This window comes from Rhipicephalus sanguineus, chromosome 6 (assembly GCF_013339695.2).
Source record: "Rhipicephalus sanguineus isolate Rsan-2018 chromosome 6, BIME_Rsan_1.4, whole genome shotgun sequence".
Classification (NCBI taxonomy): Eukaryota; Metazoa; Arthropoda; class Arachnida; order Ixodida; family Ixodidae; genus Rhipicephalus; species Rhipicephalus sanguineus.
Window position 1 is genome coordinate 147,528,966 of NC_051181.1, and position 27,046 is coordinate 147,556,011.

At 43.6% G+C, this 27,046-nt stretch overlaps 2 protein-coding genes across 3 annotated transcripts in view; one reads left to right on the forward strand and one right to left on the reverse strand.

The window, feature by feature from the left end:
• Positions 1-332: 332 nt before the first annotated feature.
• Positions 333-25,062, forward strand: LOC119396733 (mannosyl-oligosaccharide 1,2-alpha-mannosidase IA). Its single transcript, XM_037664039.2, has 10 exons — positions 333-1,233; positions 7,575-7,793; positions 10,005-10,085; positions 12,648-12,742; positions 15,624-15,841; positions 18,497-18,612; positions 19,286-19,394; positions 21,010-21,129; positions 21,509-21,681; positions 22,299-25,062. Exons 1-10 carry the CDS (start codon positions 688-690, stop codon positions 22,536-22,538), a joined length of 1,917 nt encoding a protein of 638 aa, XP_037519967.1. The 5' UTR covers positions 333-687; the 3' UTR covers positions 22,539-25,062.
• Positions 25,063-25,329: 267 nt separating this feature from the next.
• Positions 25,330-27,046, reverse strand: part of LOC119396732 (filamin-A) — a 154,552-nt gene continuing 152,835 nt past the window's right edge. For both annotated transcript variants that reach the window (XM_037664038.2, XM_037664037.2), the window contains exon 33: positions 25,330-26,167. In XM_037664038.2, the coding sequence (XP_037519966.1) occupies positions 25,980-26,167 (188 nt within the window). In that variant the 3' untranslated portion in view covers positions 25,330-25,979. The remainder of the gene's footprint in view (positions 26,168-27,046) is intronic.

Genomic DNA, 27,046 nt, shown 5'->3' on the forward strand with positions numbered 1-27,046 from the left:
ATTGTCGCTGTAAATACATAGAAATAAGAAGGTGAGCTCATTGGGTGAACACGAATGCAAATTCGAGCCCAGCTATGGTGGGTGTTGTAGTGGTTGTAGTTGTAGCCCAGTTGGTTAGAACACCACATATGTTCAAAGCGTGTTAAATTTTTCCAGTTTAGAAACAGTAATGTTTACTTGACTGCGAAACGCTAACACAGAGACAGAACGGATAGCCTACTCATTCTTCGCAGATAACCGAGCGTTCCGTGCATTTTTCGCGTGCCACCGTTTTGCGGAAGTCTCGCTCGAGGGCGCCACCTACTTAAACTTTCGCGTCGCGCTGCTCAGTGCCTGTTTTTACTCCATGGAACGATGCCTTGCCAAAGAGTTGTCCGGCTAGTCCGGAATTAATGTGCGATTCGAGCGTTTCTCTTGCTTGGAATGGGGACGCTCGGTAATCGCGCAGCGTCGAGATCAGCTGCTCGCCCCGGGCCCAGTTTAGGACTCCTCAGGCTAGTCCATTAGTCGGAGCAGCTTGCTTCCGCTTTGGCTGGATGCCGCAGCTGTCGTGCGGCGGCTTTCGGGGCTGGGCTACGTCATGAAACGACGGGGAGCGATTGAGTAGGAGTTCCTCATCATAGGCGAGCGACCGTCGCGGCTGCGTGCTTCCCGGCGGCTCCCAGCCATCGCAGGGAAGGCCACATCATGGCAACTGTCGGCGTTCTCCCCTCATACTTCAAGTACATCAGCGTGGCGCCCGGCGGATCAGCACGTAGGACTCTGCGGGTGCGGGAGAAATACATTGTCGTGTTGGTGCTGGCCACCTTCCTGATGGTGTGCATCGGGGCCGTGTTTTACTTGCCTGAACTCCGCGCGTCAAACGCCTATCGCCACATCAAGAACGCCGGGCCGGACCTGCTGCTACCCCCTCCGCAAGCGATCGAGGACAACGTTCCCCGTCACAACGGTATCGCAGCCGACGAAGAAGACCCGCACCGGGCCGAGGACCGAAACAAGCTCCAGGAGAAGATCATTCAGGACCTCGGTCAGGGCCTACCTATGCAGGTCGCCAGGCCCGAACCGGCCCGGCCTGCTTCGCCGTCTAAACGACCCTCGACTGTAGTAGCCCGGCCTTCGCCCGAGGAGAGCCAGGGTCTACCCGCCGTCGACGTTAAAGCGCCCCCGGTTTCGCACGTTCCCGACCCGAAGAGAGAGGCAGAGAACCGTGAGAGAAGAGAAAAAGTTCGAGAGGTGAGTGTACTACTACGGCTTGGTGTCAATTGGTGTGTTGCTCGTCGTGGCAATCGGTGCCGACGCATAGCATCGCCACCAAAGAGGAAAATCTTTGCGCCGTGCAATACGCGATGCGGTGATCATTTGTACACGTCGTTGGCCGCCTTCGCATTTCGTCTCATTGGGTCGGGAGGGGGAATGGGGGGGAGGCGCAACGCTCTTATCGGGAATTTCAACACAGCAGCGCGGTATTCATCGTCCCGCCTTGCTGGGAACGAAGACAACCCGCCAAATGAATGTAATCTTACTTTTCGCACTCTTTAGCTGCTCGTATCCTCTTACTTGTACCCGCCGGCCTTGTCTCCGAGATTTGTCAACTTGACCCACAATCTCTTACCCTGGTACGACTGTTTGCGACTTCATAGCGATCGCGGTATCTCAACGTTCATTTCCGCGATAAATATTTGGTTTATGTTTAGAGGCAGACGCAATGAGAAAGAGATATAGTGTTCACACTGCTCACAGCACTTTTTCTGCTGTTCATTTCCTTAAAATGATAGAAAGAGCCGGATTTTAAGCAAAGCAAGAGCTACTTGTGAAACATTGCTGACATGTTAAGCAAATTTCAATGTTTTAAAACAGCAGGAGGCTCATGTGTACTCAGTTTCCAGCACTATTCAATACAAGTACAAGCGTGACATAATTTCCTTTTATGGTAGACACCCTATGCTGTGAATAGCTACAGTAGACTTCATTCATTCTTGTGATCTATCAAGCAGTACTTTTTATTGGGCTAATAGTTGCAAACTTGTGAGCTGACAATGGGTAGACATTTTAATAAATAGCCAGTATGTGCAATATTATGCTAAGAAGACTTGAGATTGCTTATTTCTGTAGAACCATTTAATAATAGAGTGCATTAACCACTAAGTAAAAATCTTTGTGCTGTAAAGCAAAGTCCCACAGGTAGAATGTTAAGATGTTTTTACAGTATGCTTTTTAAGAAATATGTACAATAGGTAGTCAACTTTTTTTCCACAAGAAAAGCCAATGGCAACTATAAGTTTTCAAGCATCATGTGGAATAATGAAAAACTACTGATTCATTAAATAGTAGTTGAAGTATGACTAGGGAATATTCGTAATGCTTCAGGGAAACCATTTTTTCCACCATATTTGTTTGTATGTAAGACAGATAAATGAAAACCTGCCATTACATAAGCTTTGACTTGTTGGCAAGCCTTATTAATTGACTGTTAATTTGATACCAAATTAATAACAAAGACACTGGCACACATGCAAGACACTGCAAGTCGTTCTTTCCTGTACTGCAGAATTTCTTAGCTGGCAGCCGCATGGCCTTTCCTTTTGCACTCTTTTTCGTACACGTCTTCTGTTTTGCAACTTTTTTCGCTGTATCAGACGAGGGCTTAAACTTTCAGCTGTACAGAAGCGTGCCTTGCAAAGATGGCATGCAGCAAGCCACGTTGCTGCGTATGCAGCTGTGGAAACATCTGTTTTCTTTTGTCTTCCGGACACGAGTATCGTAGCTTACTGACGTCAGCTACCATATGCAAACATGCCTGCACTCTTAAAATAATGAAAGTGTATGCTAGTTACTTTTGCTAATTTATTTATAACATTTAACTCTTGAGACTACAGGACCTTGCGCAAAATTTGAGTAGGAACTGTTTAGTTGTCTTGTTAAGCGCTTACCTTTTTTTTTTACTTTGGAGAGCGTTTATTCTTTCATTTTTCTGCAAATTTAACAAGGACATTTCTTTTGTGCGCGGAAACTTATGCCTGCTATAGTAGTCTATTGGTGTTTTCTTCATTTGCTTGAAATTCTCTGGTCTCTGGTCTTGGTGCTTTCTTTAAAGAGACTCCAAAGATGAAAGTAAATACGCTTTCGAATCCTGTACATGGTGGCCCAGCAGTTTAGACACAACATGAATAAAATTTAACTTTTGTTGACCTTTTCTCTCCTGCATGTTCCTGCTTTTTACTGTGGACATTCATTTTACTGATGAAGGAGTTTAGCATTATGAATGTTGTCAAGGCATCCATTGTTAAGGTGACCAAGTAGGGCAAAACCGGTAGTTTATTATACTACAAGGCGGGCAATATTAATTGCTTGACTTTATGAACAGGAGGAAAAGCAAATGATGATTGATATGGGATTAGCAGTGAAAGTTGTAGTAGATTGAGGTACAGAAAGGCAGTGATTTTAATCATAGATAGCTCTGCCTTGTTGCTGCACTGGGTGAAGGCATGATGGAACAGGAAATTAGGAAGGGGAAAAAAACAACAAAAGGGACAGAAAAAGTTATGAATCGTGTCTGGAAACAGAAAACAGTGCTATTAAAATTTATCTTACACTTCCATAGACTGCATAGAAAGTGGGGTAGCGTTGCACGAGTGATATTGCAGATGTAGTGAGGGGCCACTGACCCTTGTCCCGCGTCTTTTTACCATGAGTTTTATGTAGTGCAGTGAACACTACGGGGCCTAGCAAACCAGCAGTGAGAACCGGGCACCAGTATCACAAAAGGAAAACTTGTCTGTTGTGCGTCGCTAATCCACTGGCCTAAAATTTGACTGGATTTGCGTATGAAAGGATTAGCGTAGAACAATAAATGATTCCTTGGCATGGTTTGCCTTCTGACTAGCTCAGAATAGCTGCAACTGTTCCCACAATGTAGGTGATGGACAGGGATGGACATCTTATTTACGTTAACGAGCCTTTATGGGTCTCTAGTCTAAATAAATCAGGGAGAGGGGATGCATACTATGAAATGCCAAGAAGTGAAGTAAAGAATGATGGAAAGGAGGGGGGGGTAAAAGGCAAATGTCAGCCAAACGAGCTGAAAGCTAAAAATAAGTTCACAGAAAATACAAATGTCCAAGAAAGCTGACTACACACAATGAATGAAATGTGTACGTCATGCGGCATTGTACAGGGGGGGTGGTATTTTGTAAAACGTCTACAGAGGGAATTCAGTTCCTTTCAGTGGAAGCTGACCAGACATAGCCTGAGAGCTGGCGGGTAATAATAATACCTGGGCTAAAACCACAATATCATTATGAGGCACGGCATGGTGGGAAACGCTGGTTTAATTTTGACCACGTGGGGTGCTTTAATGTACGCCCACATCTGCTTGTATTTTGCCCCCGGTGCAATGCGGCCACTGTGGCCTGTAATCGAACCAGCACCCTCAAGCTTAGCAGTGTGACTCGTTACCTGCTAAGCTGCCATGGCGGGTTGAGAGCCATAGGAACAGTGTGGATCACTATCATGGGCTGTTGAGTTCCATTCACTCTTTGGTACTAAAACAGACAGTCCACTTTGTGGACTCCTATAAAATGCCCTTTCCAATATAACACAATGCACAAAGAATGTGACTAAATCTTACCACTAAGCTCATGTACTTACGTATTCGACCTTCTTGTGTATGAGTTGACGTTCAGTTCTTCGTTAAACTTGTAAGTGTTAGCAATGCGTTAATATCTGCATTTTGCTCTGCTATCATTGTCAAAATTCTCTAGGGTACAACGTAAACCTTGTCTTTACTGATGAAAATTTGCCAAGTTTGAGCAGATGCTGTAAAATATTTTGGGTCTCATGAAAGGTAAGGATACATGTCACCACCTGACTTTTATTTTTGTATCTTTTCTGACTTATCAAGCCTCCCATCATAGTAAAACTTGTTTTTTTTGGTGTTGTAGAAATGTAATCAATAATTGCAGCTCGACCCATTTTTCTCTCTAATCTTTTTTTTTTTTTTTTAATGCTCTGTACTTTTCGTACGTTGCTGTCCACTAGCAGATGGTTGTTGCAACAGGCTGAAAAATTAGGCACACGTAAAATAGAAATACGTAGGAGACGGTAAGGCTGGCAGGCTGTACATTTGACAGATTGGGCAACCATATAAATGGACGAGCCTGGGAACACTAGCCAAATCTAATGAAAGATGGCTAGGTGCATTTACCCACAAACAGCAAGGCTTGCATGTGTCAAACACGCTTCCATGAGATAAAAGATTATTGGAAGAGGCAAGAATTAGACAGCAAATAAAACCTCGAGCTGTTTCAGCAAATCACCGCTTTTTCTACTTCAGGGATAGGAATGAGACTAGTATTTGACTGCCGGTGTCATAGGCTTGCGATTGGCATGCACATGCTTGTGTCTGTTTTTCCAACTTATGTACCCTAAGTAAATCAGTTGGAAGTGCCACCCATGCTGTTGTATATGTGTTTTCTTTTGTGCATGTCCAATCTTGTGGCAAAATAAGTCCTTCAGCATGTGCCAACTATCCCAAAAAGCAGTTCTTTCAAAAGACTCACAATAGTGTAGTGTTCGCTTCTGCCATGACATTCTTATGGAGTGCTTCGAATTTTTTCTGTGAGGCATCTGGCTCGTGAAGCTTTTTTCTCATTTGATATGGATTGTGTTTTGATTAGCAACTTGAGTCTGTGCAGCATTCCCCGCTCATTTGTGCGAGCTACACCTAGCACCCTTGTTCTTAATACAAGGTCAAATGCACCAAGTCACTCATGAGCAGTTGCTGCAAGGCAGTCTTTCTAATTGAGCATGATCTTTTTTATTGAGCCTAATTAAGATCAATTCACTCACATGGAGCTTGCAAAATTTGAAGTGCAAGGGCATGCCAGCATCTAATGGTCATGCAAGGTCATGGACTTATGTGGATTGCAGCAACCACTTCTTTTCTCTCTTGCATCTAGGAGAACCTAGCATAAATGACTTTCAACCAGAAAAATCTCATAAACAAGGCGCCACATATTGTGGCAAATGCACCTCTGATTTATACATTTGGTCAGCTATCTATAAGAAGCAAACATACTGTAGGTAGGCATGGAAAAGCCTCCATGAAGTGGTTATATTAGTTGCTCTTGAAGGAACAAATGAGCTGTCAGCCATATGCAAGCATCCATCTGGCCAATTCACAGCATTATGCATTACACGAACTGACATACAACTTCAAAAGTGTTCATATTTGTATCATGACAAATTTCCACATTTTACAGAGTGCACAAGTTTATTGGAAATAAACGCTAAAGGAAAATAAATAAGAGTGACTTGTTGAATGGGTATTGGCAAGACTAGTCTCATTTGTTAAGTTCCAGATCTGTATGTAAAGCTTAAAATTTAAAGTCTTTGGCTACTTGGGGCTTTCCAAGTTTATTTAATGCTTTCCTTATATGCAGTACTTCATGTAAGTAGGTTTAATTATTTTAGCTATTTTACATTAACTTGGCACTAATGACCTTCTTGTTATTTTTGTTTTGGTAGAAATCGTACACTCTTGGCTCATGCCGTTACGGTATTGATGTTGTCATTTGTCTCACGTAGTACTGCTTTTATAATGTCATCACCACCCCTGCATGCGCTCAGTTCCAGCTGTGGTGATATTTTAGTTTTATTTTGGCATTTTCTTTTTGGCATTTCTTGTTATTTTTGTGTTTTGGTAGAAATCGTACACTCTTGGCTCGTGCCATTTTGGTATGATTTTGTCATTTGTCTTGCGTAGTACTGCCTTAATAACGTCATCACCACCCCCTGCGTGCGCTCAATTCCAGCTGTGGTGATATTTTTGTTTTATTTTGGCATTTTCTGCGAGACCTTTACATTGTTTTTACATTGTATTGGCATATATTTTGGCATTTCCTCTGAGACCTTTACATTGTTTTTTTTTTTTAACTTTTCGTGATTGTTATAGGTTGCTTTTCTGGCCTTTGGATTTGTTTACGGTCTGAGTTTTGGTTAAATGGGCCTTAGATTTTTTATACTCGGAGCATCCAAAGATTCTGAGTTTTCTTTCGAGGAAAAATGAAATGGGTCTTCTTTGGACTCACAAACAGAACTTATCTTGATTTGAGTCTAAGCACACCACCCTTGTTTCCTCATGCATTAATCATGAAGGGGAAGATTGCCATATATTCATTTGGAGCACAAAACTATGAGGAAATCTGCACGAATTTCTTAGCAGGAAAAGCTTCCAAGTTGATGACAGCTTTTTCATTGACTAAGACGCTTCTTTCTGAGAAGTCCAGGTGGATTACTCAGAAAGGAAAGTTCCACCCATTTTTGCGCTAACGCGCAGAGCTTAAAGCTACCCTTTTAAGCTTCTTCTTAAAGCTCTGCGCATTAACCACCTGTTTCGGCCCTGCACGTTTGCGCTAAAATGGGTGGCTGACAATTTCCTCTTTCAAGACCTTTCGTCCCCCTTGCGGTATTCTGAAGCATCTGCCATGCTTTGATGATCGTGGACGGGAGAAAAAAAATCGTAAAGTGTTTAAAATTGAGAAAATGAGACTATGTGCGTCTTCTTGCCTTTGCAGATGATGAAGCATGCATGGGACAACTATGAGCGCTATGCGTGGGGTGAGAACGAGCTTCGGCCCGTGTCGAAGAAGGGTCACTCGGCGGGCATCTTCGGCAAGACCGCCATGGGAGCCACCATCGTTGATGGCATGGACACCCTTTATCTCATGGGCATGGCCGAAGAATTCCAGCGTGCTCGAAATTGGGTCGCAGAGAACCTCAGTCTCAATGATGTGGTGTGTGTCTTTTTTTTTTTGACAATGCAATAGATTCATTCATTCATTCATTCGTAATGCCTTACAGGCCCAATAAAGGGCATCGGGCAAAGGGGGTAACAGGAAAAGAAGTTAGCATTGAATGAAAAGGTAACGGAGCAAAATTTGCAATTAGCACAGTAGAACATTTTAATACGATATTATCAAGAAACATAATCAGGTTAGTAGGAAAACTTTTGCGGTTAAATAAGGGTGCAGTGTGGTCCGGGACGCTGTTCCAGTGTGCAATAGCTCGAATCAGTGATGACGAGTTAAATGCCTGCATTTGACCATGTATGTGCATGAAACTGGGCGAGTTGTGAATGTGTTGAGACGTGCACATCGGAGCATGAGTCAGTAGACAATGAGATTTATTGATATGTAAGTACCTATGAAGCAGACACAAAAGAGCTATCAGCGTTTCACACATACTGTGTTGAGAATTAGCGGCCATGGTGTTCCCTCGTATAGTGTGTACTGGGTTCGATTTTCAGTTATGGCCACCACATTTTGATACAGCTGGAATGGAAATGAAAAAGCTCTCATACTGTGCTTTTGATTTATGTTGAAGAACCTTAGGTCATTGAGAATATATATGAAGCCCTCCACACTGGCTACTCTCACGATTTCAGAAATGCGAGACAAATGTAGATATGCCTTAAAGGGGCCATGACACGGTCGCCCAAAGATTTGTGGTTTTCAGCGAAAACTAGAAGTAGAGGGTCTTATATGCCTATACGGATTTCAAAAGTGGACCGTAAAAGACTATTTCAGTGCAAAACAAGACCTAGAAGTTGCCGGCTGTAAAGCCCGCCCACCACCGGCGACCGCCATTTTGCTATGGCGCGTGTGATGTCACGTGCAGCACGGAACGGAGCCGTCGTCTTCTACCGAAGTTTCAGCGCTGCAAATGGTTCAATTTCAGTGCCAAGCTGAAGAAAGCTCAAATATCTCGATATCACGTGCAGCTGACCACGGAACAATATCGTTCGCCACAATGCAGAGGCTTGCACAGCCAGCTGCTTGTTCCGTCACTGCTCGAGAGAGCACCAATGTTGCTTGACTCTCGGGCCGCTCGCGTGTTTATAAAAATATTCTATTATAAATTAGGTGCTCGACCAAATGCGCTAAAATTTCGCCAGCTTATTTGTGAATGCACAAGGATTAATCCACATAACACAGATTATGATGGAAAATTGGGTGTCATGGTCCCTTTAAAACGAGGGTGTGCGCAAGGATGAGGTTGGAAACACTGCCACAAAAGAATAATAGGACATGTACGAAAATGATTGAACATCTGATAGAAAAAAGTTTACTCAAGTTACCAAAATGGTACAGAGAGAGAGAGAGAACAAAACCTTTTTAATGAAAACCAATGGTTTCCTCGATTGTGGGAGGCGACGACGGTTAGTCGGCCAGGAGCCCCTGCTCCTTGGCGGCTGCCTCTGCCCGCCCCGTGATCCAGACCTGCACGGCAGGGTCAGAGCTGAGCAGTGTGGCCTCCCACTGATGTGTAGTGGTAATTTGCAAGTCCTGTAGGCCACAATGCACAGGTTTACTGGGACAGCCCCAAAGCACGCGAAAAAGGTTGGCCCGGGGGGCCCGGCACAGCTTGCACTCAGGTGTAAATATAGTAGGAGAAATATATGAGTAGAGAATTGGCGTCAGAAACGAGCCCGTCTGGAGTTGCCTCCATAGAAGCTCCTGTCGTTTGGTTAGTGACATTTTGCCACATATGCAGGTGGCACCTTCAGTATACAATGGCACAAATGAGGCGAGGTCCACCAGTCTACTTATCACACATGTCTTTGTAAACATTCTGAAGGGGCCACAGCTAAGTCGTTACATCAGAGTAAGCCTTTTTTTCAATGACGAATTCATCCGAATTTTGGTATATTTTTGCTTAATGGAATTCCTTTAAACAACACATCAGTCTGAGGGCCTGTTCAAGGGAAACAAAAATGTGTAATCAGGTGGAAAACTAATGCCTACAAAGAAAAAGAGGGAAAATGTGCCGTTATCGTGAACTAAAATAACCCACAGCTAAGTGCTAAACTCTGCCTAAAGCAACATCATAAAATCATATTTCACAGGGACCATTATGAGGAAGTACTAAGCATGATTCCATGAAGGATGCAAGTATTGTCAATGCCAGAACTTGTCTAACTGTCAAAATTTTATTTCTACATGCAGAGTTCAGACATCTCTGTCTTTGAGACCAACATTCGCTTTATTGGTGGCCTCCTCTCGTGCTACGCCTTGACTGGGGACGACGTAAGTATTTAAAATGATTTTACCCTAAATCTCACTTTTCGAATTACTGTGCAGCATAATTTTGCATTGTGCACTAAGTGCTGTGAAAATCTGTATATGATATGAACCCAGATTCAGTACAAGGATCATTTATGAGGCCATTCTGAAAGGTAGTATATGTACATGGCGTCCCAACTGTCGAGCGCCAAGATTTAAAACAAGAGGAGCAATGTTAGCAAAGCAAATCTAGTACATACTGTTCCCAGTATAGTGGAGAGGCCATTACTAATTATTTTTGTTAATAGGGCTTTACTAATTAGCAGTAATTGATTCTGTAACTAGGAAAGTGCTTGGCTAATTAACAAAATGTCAGTGAGGCATATGAAGGCATGTTTAAGTGGTATCTAGCTGTGCCGTCTTTAGCATTGCATACCCATTTTCTCCAGCTGAAAAGCGAAGCACGCGAAATGTGAAGTTATCATGTGACTAAACGGCAATGTGCATCACGAAGGAGCGCCCAGAAACAGGCTCACCGTGATGTAGCCATTATCAAAGAAAGAATGCAGATAGAAAAAAGAATTCAATTGCTCTGCCTGCCACTCCCCTGCCGAAGAAGCACGTCGCTTTGGTCTTATAGAGTCAGGCCATGATCAAAACAGCGTTCCAGCCATGTTATCAATGAGAACAGCCAGCCGTGAGATATGGATAATGACAGTGGCGTGTAATCGAGGGAAAGGAGTCCCTGTAAAATTGCGACACATCTTGTTGGCACTCGTCCTATATTATTGCCAAAGTGCGGAATGCTGTCTCTGGAAGCATGCAACAGGCAAAGCAGTTGCTTGCAGTCAGCTTATTTGATAATGCTGCTTTTCTTTTTTTTGCGAGTGGGGCATAGCCATGTGGTATTTTTCACATTTCACAGGCTTTATCAACTGGAAAAAATGAATGCACAATTAGTACGTTGGTGAAAACAGCGCAGTTATACCCCTGTCACATGGCAAATCTAACGTCATTTATAATAAATGACATTAGGTGAACTTAATAATGAGAACTAACAAACAGTAATGCCAAGGAAAGTATAGGGGATGTTATTTGTGATAATTGGGATATAAATGTGAAGAAAGTAAAGTGGACGAAAAGATAACTTGCCACCAGCAGGGACCGAACCTGCGACCTTCGAATAACGCGTCCGATGCTCTGTGAGTGAGCTACGGCGGCAGTCATCCCCCCGTCCACTTTATAGGGTACATATGTGCATTTAAACCTAGGAGTGTTAGTCAGCGTGGATCGCAGCCATGGCAGCGAGTGAACTTAATGTCATTTTACCTGTCTGCTATCACACGATGAAAACAAATATCATTTTAAAATGATGACCATGGCCTTAGCCCTCCTGAGCCGTGACTTTGGGAGAAATAAAAATCTATTAAATCTTGCATTTAATATGCATGTATCCTCGAAAATAATTTTCTATCACTAAAAAGCTGCTCCAAGAATACAAACGCAACCGTTTTACACAACTTTCCACAGCTGCACGACACAAACGAAGTCAAGCCAAGAAAGCGAAATCCAACATGGCCGACCTAGTTACAATGAACTGAAGTGTGGGAGCACGACTGGAACTCCGGTTGCAGAAATGAGACGGTGGCAGCTGATTCGTGTAATCACCACCTTGATCACCAAAACACATGCAATTGGATGATCAACACCCGCGATACAGGCAACAACAAGAGAGCACAAATGAAATATGGCCGGCATCCAGCCACTGAAGTTGAGAGTAGCTTTCTTTTAGAAAATTTCGCGCGGGCTGTTACAGCATCAAACCAGTAATGAGTTAATCTTGTAAAGAATAAGATATTTATGAATTACAAAAGTTACGTATACATAAGTCAACAGTCATCTGCCTAAGAGGTCCCTGGCTTCAAGACTACGCATTCGGTCCGAAATCAAATGCGAATGTGTTTCGGGAACTGATTCGACAGGAAATGTCGTTTTCATCGAATGGCATTAGTGTCCCCGTGTGACAGCAAACAAATGACATTACAAACGAATGACATTAGCTGTGAATGACATAAGATTTGCCTTGTGAAAGGGGTATTAGATGTCATTTAAACATGCTGACACATGTCTCATTGTTATTTTGATAATTAGGTGAGTACTTGTCGAGTTACAAAATTTATTATAATTAACTATTTAAACCTACTTAATAAATTACTAGTGGGTACTCCAGTATATTGGGAACAACATGTACTAGGTTTTCTTTGTATAACACAGTTCCTCTTTTTTTAAAACCTCCGTGCTCGATAGCTGGGACACCCTGTACGTGTTTTTTTTCGAATGCACTGTTAGTGACGTGCACCGAGCTTAAAAGCCCAGGCTTCAGGGTTTATATAAGCTGTGAGATTGAGTACTGAGCAGAATATAAACTCAAGTAGAGAAGATGTTGGTCGTAAAAGTTAGTTCTTTTTTTTGTAGTTGGAGGCTTTGTATGTAAAGTTTCTTTTAAGGCCACTTAATGTATGTTTGTGTGCCTCTATTGTGCACTGAATGTTTGAGTTTCCTGGTTCCTTTTTACACCTGGCGCAGATGTTCAAGAACAAGGCGGAGGAAATTGCCCGCCTGTTGCTTCCAGCCTTCAACACACCGAAAGGCATACCTCACGCCCTCATTAACATCAAGACGTAAGTTTTATTTTGTTGGGCATTGACTTGTTGCACTTTGTTTTGGTGTTGACTAGGCCTGCTGGTATTGTGGCCTCTAGTGTTGATTGGGTGGCCTTGGTTGAAAAACAAAAGAAGATGTCAACGAAGTATCACAGCCAGATTCTCTTTCATTCCTGCTATATATAGCAGGTTATTTCATTGGGCCAATCATCTGTAATTTGAAGGTATCCTTGGTTCAGTGCTTGAAAACGGTCAGATGATCGACAAGCATCCAATTTATATAGTATATACAGGCCTCTGAGTTACACATCTCTGAGCACACAAGTTGTCCTACAGGAAACATTGTGGATGCTATGCTTGCATAATGTATCATAGAAGCCTCACTCCATAGAGTTAATATACTGACTCTAGAGGAAAAGCTCCCCATAGGGCCCATGCATTGGAACCTATAACCTCATGGGTTCCGCCATGATGGAACAAAACGATCATTGCCAGCGTTGCCAGACCCTGAGACGCTCGCTATATTTGACGGTGGTAATCAGTTTTAATCTACCAACCTAAGCCAGCTACGCGCTGTTCGGAGAACATCAGCTGTGTTTTGATGCGTGAAGCCGTGTGTTACTGTACGGTTGTCTGTGCAGCTGGTCCGGTTGATAACAGTTAAAATTTCCACCTGTTTGTGCATGGTTTTTACTAGGCACTCCCTGCCAAAGTTTCTTCGTTCGCTGGCACAAAGGTCACTCGACAGATTCGCCGTAGGCCGTGGTTGCGCGCTGATTCGACTTGCAATGGCGAGACACCTGTATCCACGTTCTTTTTCAGCTCATTGCTGCCGTACTTCAGCGCAGAGAGCCGTAAAGCAGAACAATGTCGATTGCAGCATGCAGCGGCGAATGTGAGTGAGACATCTCCCGAAAGCTTCAATCGAAACTAAAGTTACACGGCCCACGAAGCTTTATCGCCGTTAAAAAGTATAAAAAAAGTCAGTTGCGACTAGTTCGTACATTCAGGGCTTGTCTCATCTCATCTTTGCCGTCCGTCCTGGTTTGCACTGATGCACTGAAGTTTCCAGCTCGAAAGAAAAAGAAGGCTGTCACATCAAGTCGAGTGGTATGCGGCGACAGAAGACGCACACAACGGGACACTATGACAACTACGAGATACACATCGCGAACGAAGTTTCAGGGGCTTTGACACGACGCGCAAACCGGCGCAATCGGCCGCAAGCACGCACTCGCGTACTCGCGAGTGTTGATATGGTGGTGCCATCTAGTTAACCCGCCTGCAAACGCTCCTTTCTGCGCGCAGTAAATTTCATAAATAGCCGTTGTATTCTTTCGTAGAAGTATTCAAAATAAACACAAAACAATATCCGCAAGTTTTTAATTGTGCAGCTGCTTCTTTAGGATTGATATGTGATGGCAAGAATGACAACGTTCCAAGATGTCAGCGTTCTTGTGGTTATAGGTCTCGCGGCCCAGCTTTTCCTCTAGAGTCAGTATATTAACTCTATGCCTCACTCCATGTGGTTTTGCAGTGTGGTAGTTTTTTTTTTTTATATAATGTTTCCTGTGGAATAACTACTTCATTTTTTTACTGTTTCGACTTGTGGAGTTAAAGCTTTATAAAATTGTGCATTATTTGTACACCTTCTTGCTTCACTATGCGGCATTTTTTTGGTCACAAACGTGAGCGGTTTGCTGTGGCCACTGGTTACAGAAACATGCTGTGCGGGTCATTTGGTGGTGAATGAGTTCACGTCTGTGATGCCTTCCTGTATAATGCCATTCACATCATGAAGCGATGAAAAATCCTTGGAACATGGTGTGTTGCTGGAGCCAGCATTTCGGCTAGCGAACTTGTCTTTTTCACGGCTGCAAGAAGACGAGCGCTTGTCGAATCGTTGGCTCCAGCAACACCCCATGTTGAAACGATTTTTTATTGCTTCAAAATTCCATCTGTCCCTGAACTTCTACCTTATTTGGATTTCCGTTTATATCATGTGACATAAAACTAGCAGATGTGATGTTACATCAATTTACTTGAGTCCTACCCACACTTTCTTTCATATCTTACGCACAATTTTTTCCAGCTATGAATGCAACCAGTGAGAGAAGTCTCGCTAGTTTGCATAGCATTACCTTCATTGTGGAAAGTTTTCAGCGCACACAACAACGAAAATGCAAGGGAAGAAATACAAATGCTTGTGTGTCTTCTTCCCTTACTATCCTTGTTTCTTGTGTGCACGCTGAAAGCTTCCCATAATGAATTCCTACCAATTTGCTCAGTTTTCAGTACTTTAGCCCAGGGTTCTCAAGCTCACCTTGGCTAGTGTGCTGCAGTCACAAAATTTAGTCTCCCAATAGTCCTTGATGGTGAAGGTTGGAGGGGATCAGGTTGAACAAAATGTTAGCTAACACCATTCGAAAGAAGGTTTTTCCCATATCCCATGTATGGGTCATTTCTGAAGGTATTTGACGTCAGGTTCCGAGAAACATATCGATACTGATCTCCATAATTGCTGAATTCTGCACGCCTATTCTGAAATATATACCCTAGTTTTTGTTCCATGGTTATGTTTTGAAACATGGTGACTGGATGGGGTGCCTCACGAAAGAAATGCTCGAGACCAGTTGCGTCTGTGTAGCTCATCATTAACACACTGATTAAGAAAACTTTAAAAAATGGCATGAAGACAGCCATGTGGGAGCCTGGCTGCTAGCAAAAGATCTGCAGGCACCGTGCGGCCTGTGGGCCGTGTTTTTGAAACCCCTGCTTTCGCATTACCTGCTATGTATGAAACGGAATATGCTTGTGCAGAGAGGGTAAATGCAATTGTACTAGTAGTACGTAAAGTGGGAGAGAGGCTCAGAAACTGTGTGTGTGTGTTATGTTCCAGGGGCGTGAGCAAGAACTACGCTTGGGCCTCGAGTGGTGGCTCGATCCTGGCCGAGCTGGGCACCATGCATCTGGAGTTCTCCTATCTCAGCGACATCACAGGCAACCCGGTCTTCCGCGAGAAAGTGGACAAGGTGCGGCAGGTGCTGGCCGATCTGGACAAGCCCAAGGGCCTCTATCCGAACTACATCAACCCCAAGACGGGACGCTGGGGACAGCGTGAGTTCACTCGACTTTCTCGTCGTTTCTCTTTGAGGCTGGAGAATACTGTTATCTTATTTATACTATAAATTTTTCTGAGCATAGCTGACCTACACTGTCATGCACTGATTCTTGTGGGAGGCATGATTGCCTGGCAAAAAATGCAGTTAATAGCGAGTACGTTTTAAGAAAATGAAAATTTTCTGTGTTTATTCATGTGGTGAGTCTTGCATAACGACCACTGTTCTGTGACAAATACTGGAATTAACTAGAGCTGTGCGAATAGCAAAATTTTGGGTGCAAAGTGAATTCGAATATTGAAGTGTGAGTGCGAATCGAATCGAATATTTTTCGAATATTTCTCGAATACTTTTCGAATACTTCGAAGCGAAATTGCAGAAAAAAAAGTTAGAGAGGATTTCTAAGCATATTCTTATGAGATAGCATCGTGAAAGTGTTTCTTTTCGCTAGGTTCAAGCGCAATGTAGAGGCCGAATTGTATTTATGTACATGATTTGGTGCAACCAAAGTGTTGCCGACAACACTTTACACGTGATAGGCAAAGATGCCATTTCCTCAGCCTCTCCTCCTCTTTCAACTTCTGTGGAAGCCCAGCTGATGTGGCAGACAAGGGTGTGCCCCCTTCAAGTCCGGAGTTCCAAATCTAATAATAATAATATCTGGGGTTTAACGTCCCAAAACCACGATATGATTATGAGAGACGCCGTAGTGGAGGGCTCCGGAAGTTTCGACCACCTGGGGTTCTTTAACGTGCACTTAAAGCTAAGTACACGGGCCTCAAACATTTTCGCCTCCGTCGAAAATGCAGCCGCCGCGGCCGGGATTCGATCCCGCGACCTTCGGATCAGCAGTTGAGCGCCATAACCACTAGACCACCGTGGCGGGGCGGAGTTCCAAATCTACCTCGTAGACATGAATATATAATAACATCTGAAATTTTGGATGGTAAAAAGCTTCGGCGTCCAATTTTTCGGACTTCCTGCCCAAATTTCAGGTCCAAAACAGCATTAATTGAGCCCCCACCTCTGCCACATCTTTCATCTCCATGCTGGAACCAGCGTTTTCTTGAGTTAATACAGTTGCGACCGTAGCGGAGCTTGAAAGGCAGCTTTGCCGCAATGCGGGGGTGTGATGAGGTGATGCATATTGAAAATCTAGGGACCACTTTTAATCGGACGTTGACTGTGTCTTGGCTATGTTCGACCGTTACGGAGCTTGAAAGGCAGCTTTGCCGATATGCGGGGGTGTGATGAGGTGAAGTATATTGAAAATCTAGGGACCACTTTTAACCGGACGTTGACTGTGCCTTGGCTATGTTCGACCGTAACGGAGCTTGAAAGGCAGCTTTGCCGCAATACGAGAGTGCAATGAGGTGAAGCATATTGAAAATCTGAAGGGGGCACTTTTAGTCTGACGTTGATTGTATTTGTTTTTGGGAAGTTCGAATAGTTCGAATAGTAAAATTCCAGTGCGAATCGAATCGAATAGCAAACACTATTCGAAAAATATTCGAAATTTCTAATATTCGCACACCCCTAGAATTAACCCTTTCAGACGCCTATGAGAACTGCCTGTAAATTCATCAAATTGACACGTTATTTCAAGGCACTCGATATTCTATTTTAACGAAAATAATGTCATAATACGTTGATTTATGTGTGTTATAGTAATTAATCCTAATTAAATTGTAATTAAATACTTAATTATCCTGAACTCATTCATGCTCTGGTTTTGCATAAGTAGAATAAAATCTCAGGGTAGAAATACAGAGCAAATTCGTTTTCGGCTATGTTCATTCTGAGGAAAGGAAAGTTATACTTGTGTCGCGGCTCGAACTACTCATCGAACATGGTAGTTCCTTCAGTAAAGTGACTACATTTAACAGTAGACTGCGAAGTTAAGGTAAATGAAGACACATTTGTTCTGTAGGAGGTTCAATTCATCAAAGGATCAATGTATCTTGCGCTTTCTTAGCAACTAGTCGGCACAAGTAGCAAAAACAAGTGGTGTACGCAATTGTGTACAAAGCGTCTCAAAGGGTTAAGGTTTCCAGGACATCATATCTTGATCAGTGGTCATTGGTCATGTTTCTTCAAGGATTATTGGCCAAACACTTATCCTAATTCCACGCATGTAATTTCTGGCTTGGACAGGCATGCGTTGTCCACCCCAGCTTTTTGATACACTCAGGGTTCATTAAAGAGACCCTGCAACACTATTTGACCATGGCGAGACGTGGTAGACTGTGGTGCGACGTGCCCGCGCCACACTGTACCAACGCACTTGTGAGCCCACTGAAAGTGAGCTGCACTTTCAGAGAAAACAAGAAAAGCAAATGCTCAGGGTCATGATGTGTGCTGATGGACGGATTTAGCTTTTTGCCCCCTTATCATCTCTCGCTGTGCTAGCTTTCAGCATGATTGCTGGGACAAAAAGAGAGAGAAAGCGCTTGGAGCTTGCGACAAATCCCTTTAACTCCGCTCGTACTTGGTGGAGTTGAAAGATTTTTGTGGCAATCTATTCGTGAGGCCATAAGCTCTGATAATGGGGTCATTCAATGACTACTTCAAAACGGGTGGCAGGGCCCCTTTAAGGCCACTGGGCAACAATTCGGGACAATGTGTTAAACTCTGCTGGCATTGCTTTCGACAGACCACATGTCCATGGGAGCCCTGGGTGACAGCTTCTACGAGTACCTCCTCAAGGCATGGATCCAGTCTGATGGTGAAGATGTGCAGGCCAAGCGACTACTCTTGGATGCCGTCAAGGTTAGAGCAACCAATTCACGTATTGCTGGCGGTTGCTAAAGCTAACGATTCAGTATAGAGGCCTCCATGACCTTTGATGCACATCTGAAGTTCTTCAGTTCTAGTTTTAGGTAGTCTCAGTCTTGAGAGCACAGATTGCTGTGAGCTAGTTTTATACCCACACTTAAGAAGGGCACTGCAGTACTCTTTAAAACAGGGTAAGAGGATGTTCCTTTTTGATCTGTAGACAATGCCACCATTAACATGTGAGCCAAATATAAAGTTTCGCTTCATACAGCAGATGGGCCTGGTCTGGCCTGCTTGTGCAGCTTATCAGACCTCACTGTTCTAAGTTTGCTGTGGCTGTGTGCTGCATCCGGAAGGGATACATTATCACTTGTAAAGTGGTTAGGAATCCCTCGAAGAGTGTTTGCTCAGGCAAGCTTTGAAAAATGTGCTAGCTGTTTTCCGCCAACTCTTGGTGTTATATCTGCATGACTTAACGAACTTCTAAAGTTGACGGGTCGGCAGGAATGTTGCTAGATCCTTTTCAAGAAACTCTGCGAGAATAGATACTTATTCATTATAATCCATTCCGCTCACTTCAGCGTTCTCCAAGTTTTGGAAATGAGGTGTGTCTAAGGGCCGCATTGAGAGAACTGCCGCACTGACATCCTTGTGTGTTCATGTATAGGCCATCGAGGCGAAGATGCTGCTGCAGTCTAGGAGTGGGTTCCTCTACCTGGCCGAGATCAAATATGATCGAGTGGAGCCAAAGATGGATCATCTGGCCTGCTTCGCAGGTGCGTGTTGGCGTGTTATCTCAAGTCTCATTTCTCATCCCGTCTTGATCCGCCTGTTTCATTTTTTTGCCTGCAACATCAACACACCGCTACAGTAAATGGCTGAACCTCTTTACAATGGTTTGATCGGTCCTATATTTTCGATGAACATGCACAGTGATATCGATGGAAACAAATTTGCTGTTGAGCTGATCTTTAACATGTGCAGGTGACACCACGATTATAACCATTCCTACTAAGAGCTTGCTGGGCATCTTGGAATACTGAGCTTTGATGCCTTTCCAAATATAAAATTTTGGTGCATTTCCTTGGCAGGTATAAGGATGAAAAGTGCCGGCTTGTTCATGAGGCTTTTTGTATAGCAAAAGAAAAGAGGGAACTGTGTAAGCACTGCCTCTATCGCACTGTCGCAGAAAGAAGCTGAGTATCTTTTTCAAAACTTATGTATGCGAGTTGCTGTTGAGTGGTAACACGCATGCGCCACATTTCCTGTTGCGGCGTCTGTCGGCGCACGTTGAAGGTATAAAAGCCCGTTCCTTCTGCGCAATAAATTTAGTTGAAGACCAGCGTTCTCACTGTCCCTGTCTCTTTTGGTGTTTGCATGTTCTTTTTTTTCCTATTTCGCCTAAGCGCTGGAAATGCATAAAAAATAGCAGAGAACTTGGGCACGTCACAATGTTAAGTTTTGTAGACATGCCTTGTGCTCTTGTTGACGTGGCTTTCTGGTATGTGACTAATTGTGAAGGTGTGATCAATGTGCTGACACAGGATCTTCTGACTGGCATTTGGGCCAGTTAAGCGATGTAGTTGGACCCAAACGCATGCATACATCCATTATGTGCATTTTCGTTTGTCAGATTTTTCAAAACGTGCAAATATACTGTTGAAAGTTGCTGTTACTGAGGGTTTGACGTTCTCACTTCAAAAACATCTTTTTTCATCTGTGTGTGAAAAAGATTTGTTTTTTCATAAGCAACGTCGCATGTTACCTTTTTGTTTTTGTCGTATCTATAAATACTCCTTGATATTATTAGCAATTTATTAGACTTAGTGCATGGTTTTCTATGTAGCGACCAGTGCAGTGTGTTGAACTTCATGTTCATTGTATTGAGGTCTGCCAAATTTCTTCATGTGTGGTAACTGAATGGGACCACTGTGATTTTTCGCTAAATTAAAAATGGATACAGAATGAACATGGTAACCTACATCCTTCGCTTATAGGGTATCATTGTGTATCGGTCTGAAGCCATTACAAGGCTTGAAGGATGTGTTACATGCGTTTTATTTAATCAGATCAACAGGCCCATTTTTCTAATTTGCTTCAGCACTTGCACCATTCTCATAAAAAGAGAGAATGCCCTTCACAGTAATGTTAATGTGATAATGGTGACGGCATGACAATAACATAAAATAGAAACCTGAGAACCTTGGCTAGCATATGGCATCGCTAACATTGTTCCTTATTTATTTGAACTCTAGTTAGCCTTGTCAACTCTGCAATATAGTACTGTTTTTTTTTTCTGAATTGAAAAGCGATTTATAAATTGAGAGCCATTTGTCATACCAAAAGAGTAATGTTTGCTTGGAAGCCTCTGATGAGCAGCCTCCTTTTTAGGTGGCTTCTATGGCCTTATGTCCCAAACACTTGGGGAGGACCCATCAGTAACCAAGGACCACTTTATGGATGTGGCAAAGAACATCACCAACACATGCCATGAATCCTACGACAGGACACGTAAGTTGACCTATGCTGAATATGTTCTGTTTGCTTTAATGTCTACGCTACATTCACTAGAAAAGCTGACATGACGTGTTGCTGGATTGTACTAGGTATTCTGTTGTGTAACCTTTATAAAGACTGGTTATTGTTGATTTCATGCGTGTGCACATATGCACACACTTGTTTGTCAGCAGTGTTGGCGGTAACGCATTTCAATTAACGATGTTACTGGTAACATGTTGCCTTTCTTTAGTAACTTTGTAATATACTTGTTACCGTTTTGGTACTGTTAGTGGGTAACATAGTTTTTTTTGTGGCATCTACTACTTTGGCGCTAGTGAGCACTGCTACTGATGAAGTATAGAAGATAAGTGCATATATTTTTTCCATGTAGCGACCAAGTTGGGCCCGGAGTCCTTCCGTTTCACAGAACAGCTGGAGGCCAAGGCCACCAAGCAGAACGAGAAGTATTACATTCTGCGTCCTGAAGTGATTGAGTCTTACTTCTACCTCTGGCGGCTCACCAAGGATCAGAAGTATCGTGATTGGGGCTGGGAAGCTGTTCAGGTGGGTAACAGTGTCTCACCTGTGTTGTGTGCTGCACAGGGCCTAAAGTGGTCTTGGCAACGAAGGACACAATGCACATTATTGGTAATGATTATTGAGACCAGTTTTATTCAAAGGGAGTTAACTTGGCATGGGTAAACAATGTGATCTATTCACTGCGAGCTGACATGAGGGTCAAAATAACTAAAGTTTTGGCCCCTAAAAATGTATGGCTGCCAGCTGGTATGACCACTTGGGTTTTAATTAACTGAAGAATCTGATTAACTGGAGGCAAACTAATGAGTCTACTGTACAAGTGTTTGCTCTTTTGTAATACACATTGGGGAAGCAGCAAGATTCAACTAGCCATGCAAAGATACCGAAGCGACCGGGTTATAACAATTATCGGTTATAACAGTGGAATTTTGTGAAACCTAAGTATGGCTACAAGTGGGTGTAACTGTATTCATCGTTAAAAATTGTGCTTTTGGCATGTAAAGTCCCAGAATCTAATTTCGTTTAGTTTGTTTGCCAGGGAAACCTACACTTGTACAAATTTGCGTTCACAGCGTTATCCTTTTATATTTTGTAAGTTGAGAAGGCATTTGCATGAATAGCTTTTCCTTTGTTGATGCCAGGCTCTGGAGAAGCACTGTCGTGTGGACGGTGGCTACACCGGCCTGAAGAACGTCTACCAGATAGATGGTCCCAAGGACGACGTCCAGCAGAGCTTCTTCCTTGCGGAGACGCTCAAGTACCTCTACTTGCTCTTCTCTGACGATTCGGTGCTCCCGCTGGACCAGTGGGTTTTGAACACCGAGGCTCATCCGCTACCCATCAAGAACCGGAACCCGTCTTACAGGCCGAGCATCAGGTGATTGGACGCGTCGACCACCCGTCGCTTCACGGTCGTTCCCTTGCGCTCCGGCATCCAGCCTCCAATCGGAGTGCACACGTCCACCACCGTCTGGGCCGGTCCAGCAACCAGGCAAGCATCTAGTGATCGAACCATAGACTAGGACGATGGGAACGAAAGTGGAGCCGACACGCCTCACCCTCTGCGCAATATTGAAGGACTAACCGCGGATGGGTGAGTGAAAGGGAACAGGCTGAGCAGGAGAAGCGGTCGCGACTGGACAGTTCTTTCGTGGGGTGCACCCAATCAACTCCGCGGCGAATGCGGGTGTGTCCGCTTGGCACCCGGTTGCGAAGTGGTTGGAACGGCACCGTCGTCTTCTACTTGGGAGAGGTGCAATGAACACTGGTTGTTGCTTCGGGGGACCTTTTTCTGTTTATACATTTTTTTTTCTTGAGCCTTTCTTTGACAGCGATGTGTCTGACACATGAACTCATGTGCTCTCTTCAGCATGTCGCTGCCTCACTGCCGTGGTGCTGCGACATTCCTAGTGATATCTCTAGAGGTTCCCCCCTGTTTCCTTCCACGCTGTTATTATTTTTTTTTTTTCAATTCATATTGTGACATTCAGAGCTGTTTAGTTAATATAATGCGAGACCATAGATTTTGTGCACAGGGTGAAAAGGTGTGAGTGTCGTTTTATCCATCTTTTCTTTCTTTATTTGAAGACAAGCGTGATGAGTCCGATTTTTCTTTTGTTAACTAGTTTGTGCTTCATTGCAGTTCCAAGCTCGGCAATAAGAAAGTATTTTAAAGATTTGAGAGAGAGCCGGTGTTGCAGTCTCGCAGCTTTAGATGTCAGGGGGTCGTTATAGTGGCTTTCTTTTTTGTGCAATATAGCACAAGTTACGAGTGCTGTACATATACTTACAACCTGCTGGCCCAGGCTATTGCTGCAACAACTCACAGCAAATGAAAATAAACATCACGCGCACTCAGGAATGCAGTGTTTGCCACTAATCTCACGTGCTTGGCCCATATTTTTACTTCTTTTTGTCTCTTACGTTTGTATTCGTTACATTACCTGATGTCATTTTCACGCTGCAGCTCGCCATAAACAGCAAATCAAACGTTTACATTTCTGTGCCCACTGATTGCAGTATTTTTTTCTCACTCACGCATTTGTTGTTCCAGCATCTCAAACCACGATACGTAGTTCACCGAATTTGTGTAGGCACCCGGGATTTCATTTTCTCGCACGCAACTTGAATTTCGGAGGGGCTAGTGGATGAGGTCTATGCACATTGGGTCATTTTTTGTGAACTCTGTGTCCCCAAGTCATCAGTGGGATGGAGGTAATGTTACTGATCTTAGACATTAGGTAGGCTTTCTACACATAATCAACGAAGCATATGTGCCATCTAGTGTTGGGCTACAGCAAAGTGCAAATTCCAAGACCTAAGGCAGTGGGGGCACTTGAAGCCTTGTGCCCATCACTGAAGTGGCTTGATCACAGTGGTTCCATTACTGAAGTGGCTTGACCACTTCAGTGATGGAACCACTTGAGCACTTTGAGAACGTTATGTAGAAAGTATTAGTTATCTCTTTGCACCGCTTCTGCACATTGCAAAACACTTGTCTACGTCTGTTCAGTCACGTGTGATGGTGCATTGTCGATGTTGTTGTACTCTGAAAAAAAAAAAAAGTGATGAACTTGGGAGCAGTTCTCTTTTGTACTCATAGCGCTCTGTTGTCGAGAATTACTCTTTCGAGACCTACTGGGCTGCAGATTTGTTTGTTATGGAGCTGAACTGTGTTCACGAATTTTTTCTACAGAACTTTCTTATCTGCGCTGTCTTTAAGTGTGCACTAATGACTTCAGCACTCAATTCACAATGTTGCAGTGATCTGTTGTGTACTCACCGAATGCTGCAATCGATCCCGCTGTGAATGCTTTGCACGAAGCAGCACTGTACTAGCCCTGGTTCACGAAACCAAGTGGCCTTGTGCCACTGACATCACATTCAGACGCTCACGATATGTCTTTGCAAGTGCAAACTTCAATACTTTTTTCGAGTGTCTTACTGGGCACCACGATTTCTAGATAGATCACGTGAAATGCCCCTGGCGATTTGCTCACTTAGCGCATTGATGACGCGTCACTGGTAGACAAATAATGCACTACTAGGTAGTTTGTAAGGAATGGCAATAGCTCACTGTTGTCACAGAAAAATACTGTAAAGACTAGCAATTGTTTCTCTGGGCATAAATGGCTAGAATGTAACTTGTAGCCAGGCTGTAGTGTATAAAGCTTTATTCATACTTCAGTAAAAAAAAAGGAAGTTTGTTCAAGATGTTGCACCACACTGAGTAAAGAAACAGACAGAGAGAGGCATCTAGTATAGTGTAGCTAAGGGACAGATTATAACCTTGTGTAGATAGATCTGAAGGGCATAGCACATTTTATCACTATTGTGATGTAACAATTGTTTTTCAACATGCTAGAGTTTGTTTGATGAGCTTGGTTATCATTTTATTAAAATTTTTCTTGCTTGCAGAGTTTGTGGAACATTGCAGTGTCCTACATTGACTGATAGTGCACTTGTGTTCAGGCTTAGTTTGTACAAACACAGTGGCATCTTTGGGGTTGTGTCTTCACTGTGGTGACATCGTTGCTATGGAGGTAAAGGAGTTTGTGCATAACCAAGGGTGTATTGCTCTGTGTCATCCCCTGGTCGAGCTTCTGTAGAGGTTTGTGTCACGGGACTTGCGGAGCTGTGAGAGGGAGGTGCTAGCAAGACTCGCCAGTGTAGTTTGATCACATCACTTCTTTAATGGTCAACACTCTTGAATGTACATTTGCAGAGGAAAAAAGGCTATTAAGGTAAAGTATGGCAACGGTTGTTCTGGGCGGCTGCGGGGAGCACATTGGCAGTGGGCACAGCCGATGGCGATGCCTCCCGGTGGAGGCGCCTTGCACGTTACGTCACCATTTTACGTGACGCTGGGAACACAGTCACTGGGATTTCTCGGTGCAGTCCTCGCGTTGTCGCAGCAGCGATCTAGAACGAAGGCCGGTGGTCAGAACATGTCAAATTACACGTTGCACAGTTAAGTGTCATTTCGTAGATGCTGCTCAGTGGGGTACTTTAGCACGCAAACATCTATTGCAGACAGTGGTCTTGTTGAATGTTTCCTTGCAGTGGAGCAGCGATTATAGGGCTGTATGTTGGCGCAGTATGTGTGCCTCTATGTATGTGTCTGCCGTGACTCTTTGATAGAGTAGTATTGCATAAGAACCCACTGGAGTGCGTTCAAGATCGCTGCACCGACGCAGATGTGCGCTGCCGCTGTTGCGCGCGTGTTGTGACGTCACTGCAAGGGCACTCGCTGGCTGTGCGTGCTCGGCGGTTGCGGCGACCGGGGAGGGCCAAGCAAGCAGCAGTCGTATAAATGTCGAAGCCTAGACCACTTCAACCTTGAAGGGGCTGCCCGGGATGTGGTCATCGCCCCACTTGACGATCACAATGTGGTCGCCGCGGTCTTTGACCACGTAGTTCACCTGGTAGAGATTGCGGCCCAGATGCTTGACGAACACTTCGTCGCAGGGTCCCTTGGGTCCGTACACACTGGCGTAGATCAAGTTGTTGCCTGTAAAAAGCAGATTACGCACAGTCAGCACTGCTTGCAGAGATTTACTATGTTTGTTGGCAATGGCAACATGAATTCACATTTTTCATGATAAAGTTAAGGAGTGAAACCTATCGTGCTATTTTTGCTTTCTTATATGTGTGAAACAGCTCAACCTTTAATGACAGGACTTGGAACTACTGTAGGTGAATAAAAGCAGTGGATACAGTTGAACCAATATACACTGATTGTAGCAACATCCCAAAGGGTATTCTTCACATTAGTATTTAATTATATCTGGACATGCTGTAAAATGTGGAAGAAATCAAGAATAGTGCATCTGGTTCCAACAAACGATCTCTTTTTTTATTGAAATAACTGAGCCAGGGTTTCTTTTATATTTTAGTGCCACATTGAACGCACAATCATTGACTTGGTATAATTTACTGACTGGATCAACTGCACGTTTTGTGCATCGCATAATTAGTTTTACAATTTATGGATTAAAACTGAACTCTCTATAGCAGTCTTTCCTGTTCCGACATTGTTTTGCATATACTTACATACATTGGTAGACTAGCTATAACTTGGAATTTGTTACTATCAATCGTGCAATCCTTCAATTGTCGAGATGCGATTATCTGTGCTCATTTAAGACTGTGCTATAATGGTAATTATATTTTATAGCTACCCATTGAGTTGCCAGTGAGTTATACCACAATATGCGCAGTAGGTTAGAGGTGTGCTGCACACCACTTATTAGCCTTTTCACTTCGTGGCAACAATATTTAATGCCGTGTTACAGTCTTAGGTGCGACTGTGCTGTTGTATATTATTTCACGAGTGTACTACAAAATGCTAAGTCAGCGGCATGTTTCTGTGTGCAGTGTCACGTATGCA

Excerpts from the sequence above, each read along its gene's own strand:
- LOC119396733 (XM_037664039.2), top strand. The coding sequence starts at position 688 with ATGGCAACTGTCGGCGTTCTCCCCTCATACTTCAAGTACATCAGCGTG. Across the intron at positions 1,234-7,574 it reads GAAGAGAAAAAGTTCGAGAG|ATGATGAAGCATGCATGGGA; the intron begins GTGAGTGTACTA and ends TTGCCTTTGCAG. Across the intron at positions 7,794-10,004 it reads ACCTCAGTCTCAATGATGTG|AGTTCAGACATCTCTGTCTT; the intron begins GTGTGTGTCTTT and ends TTCTACATGCAG.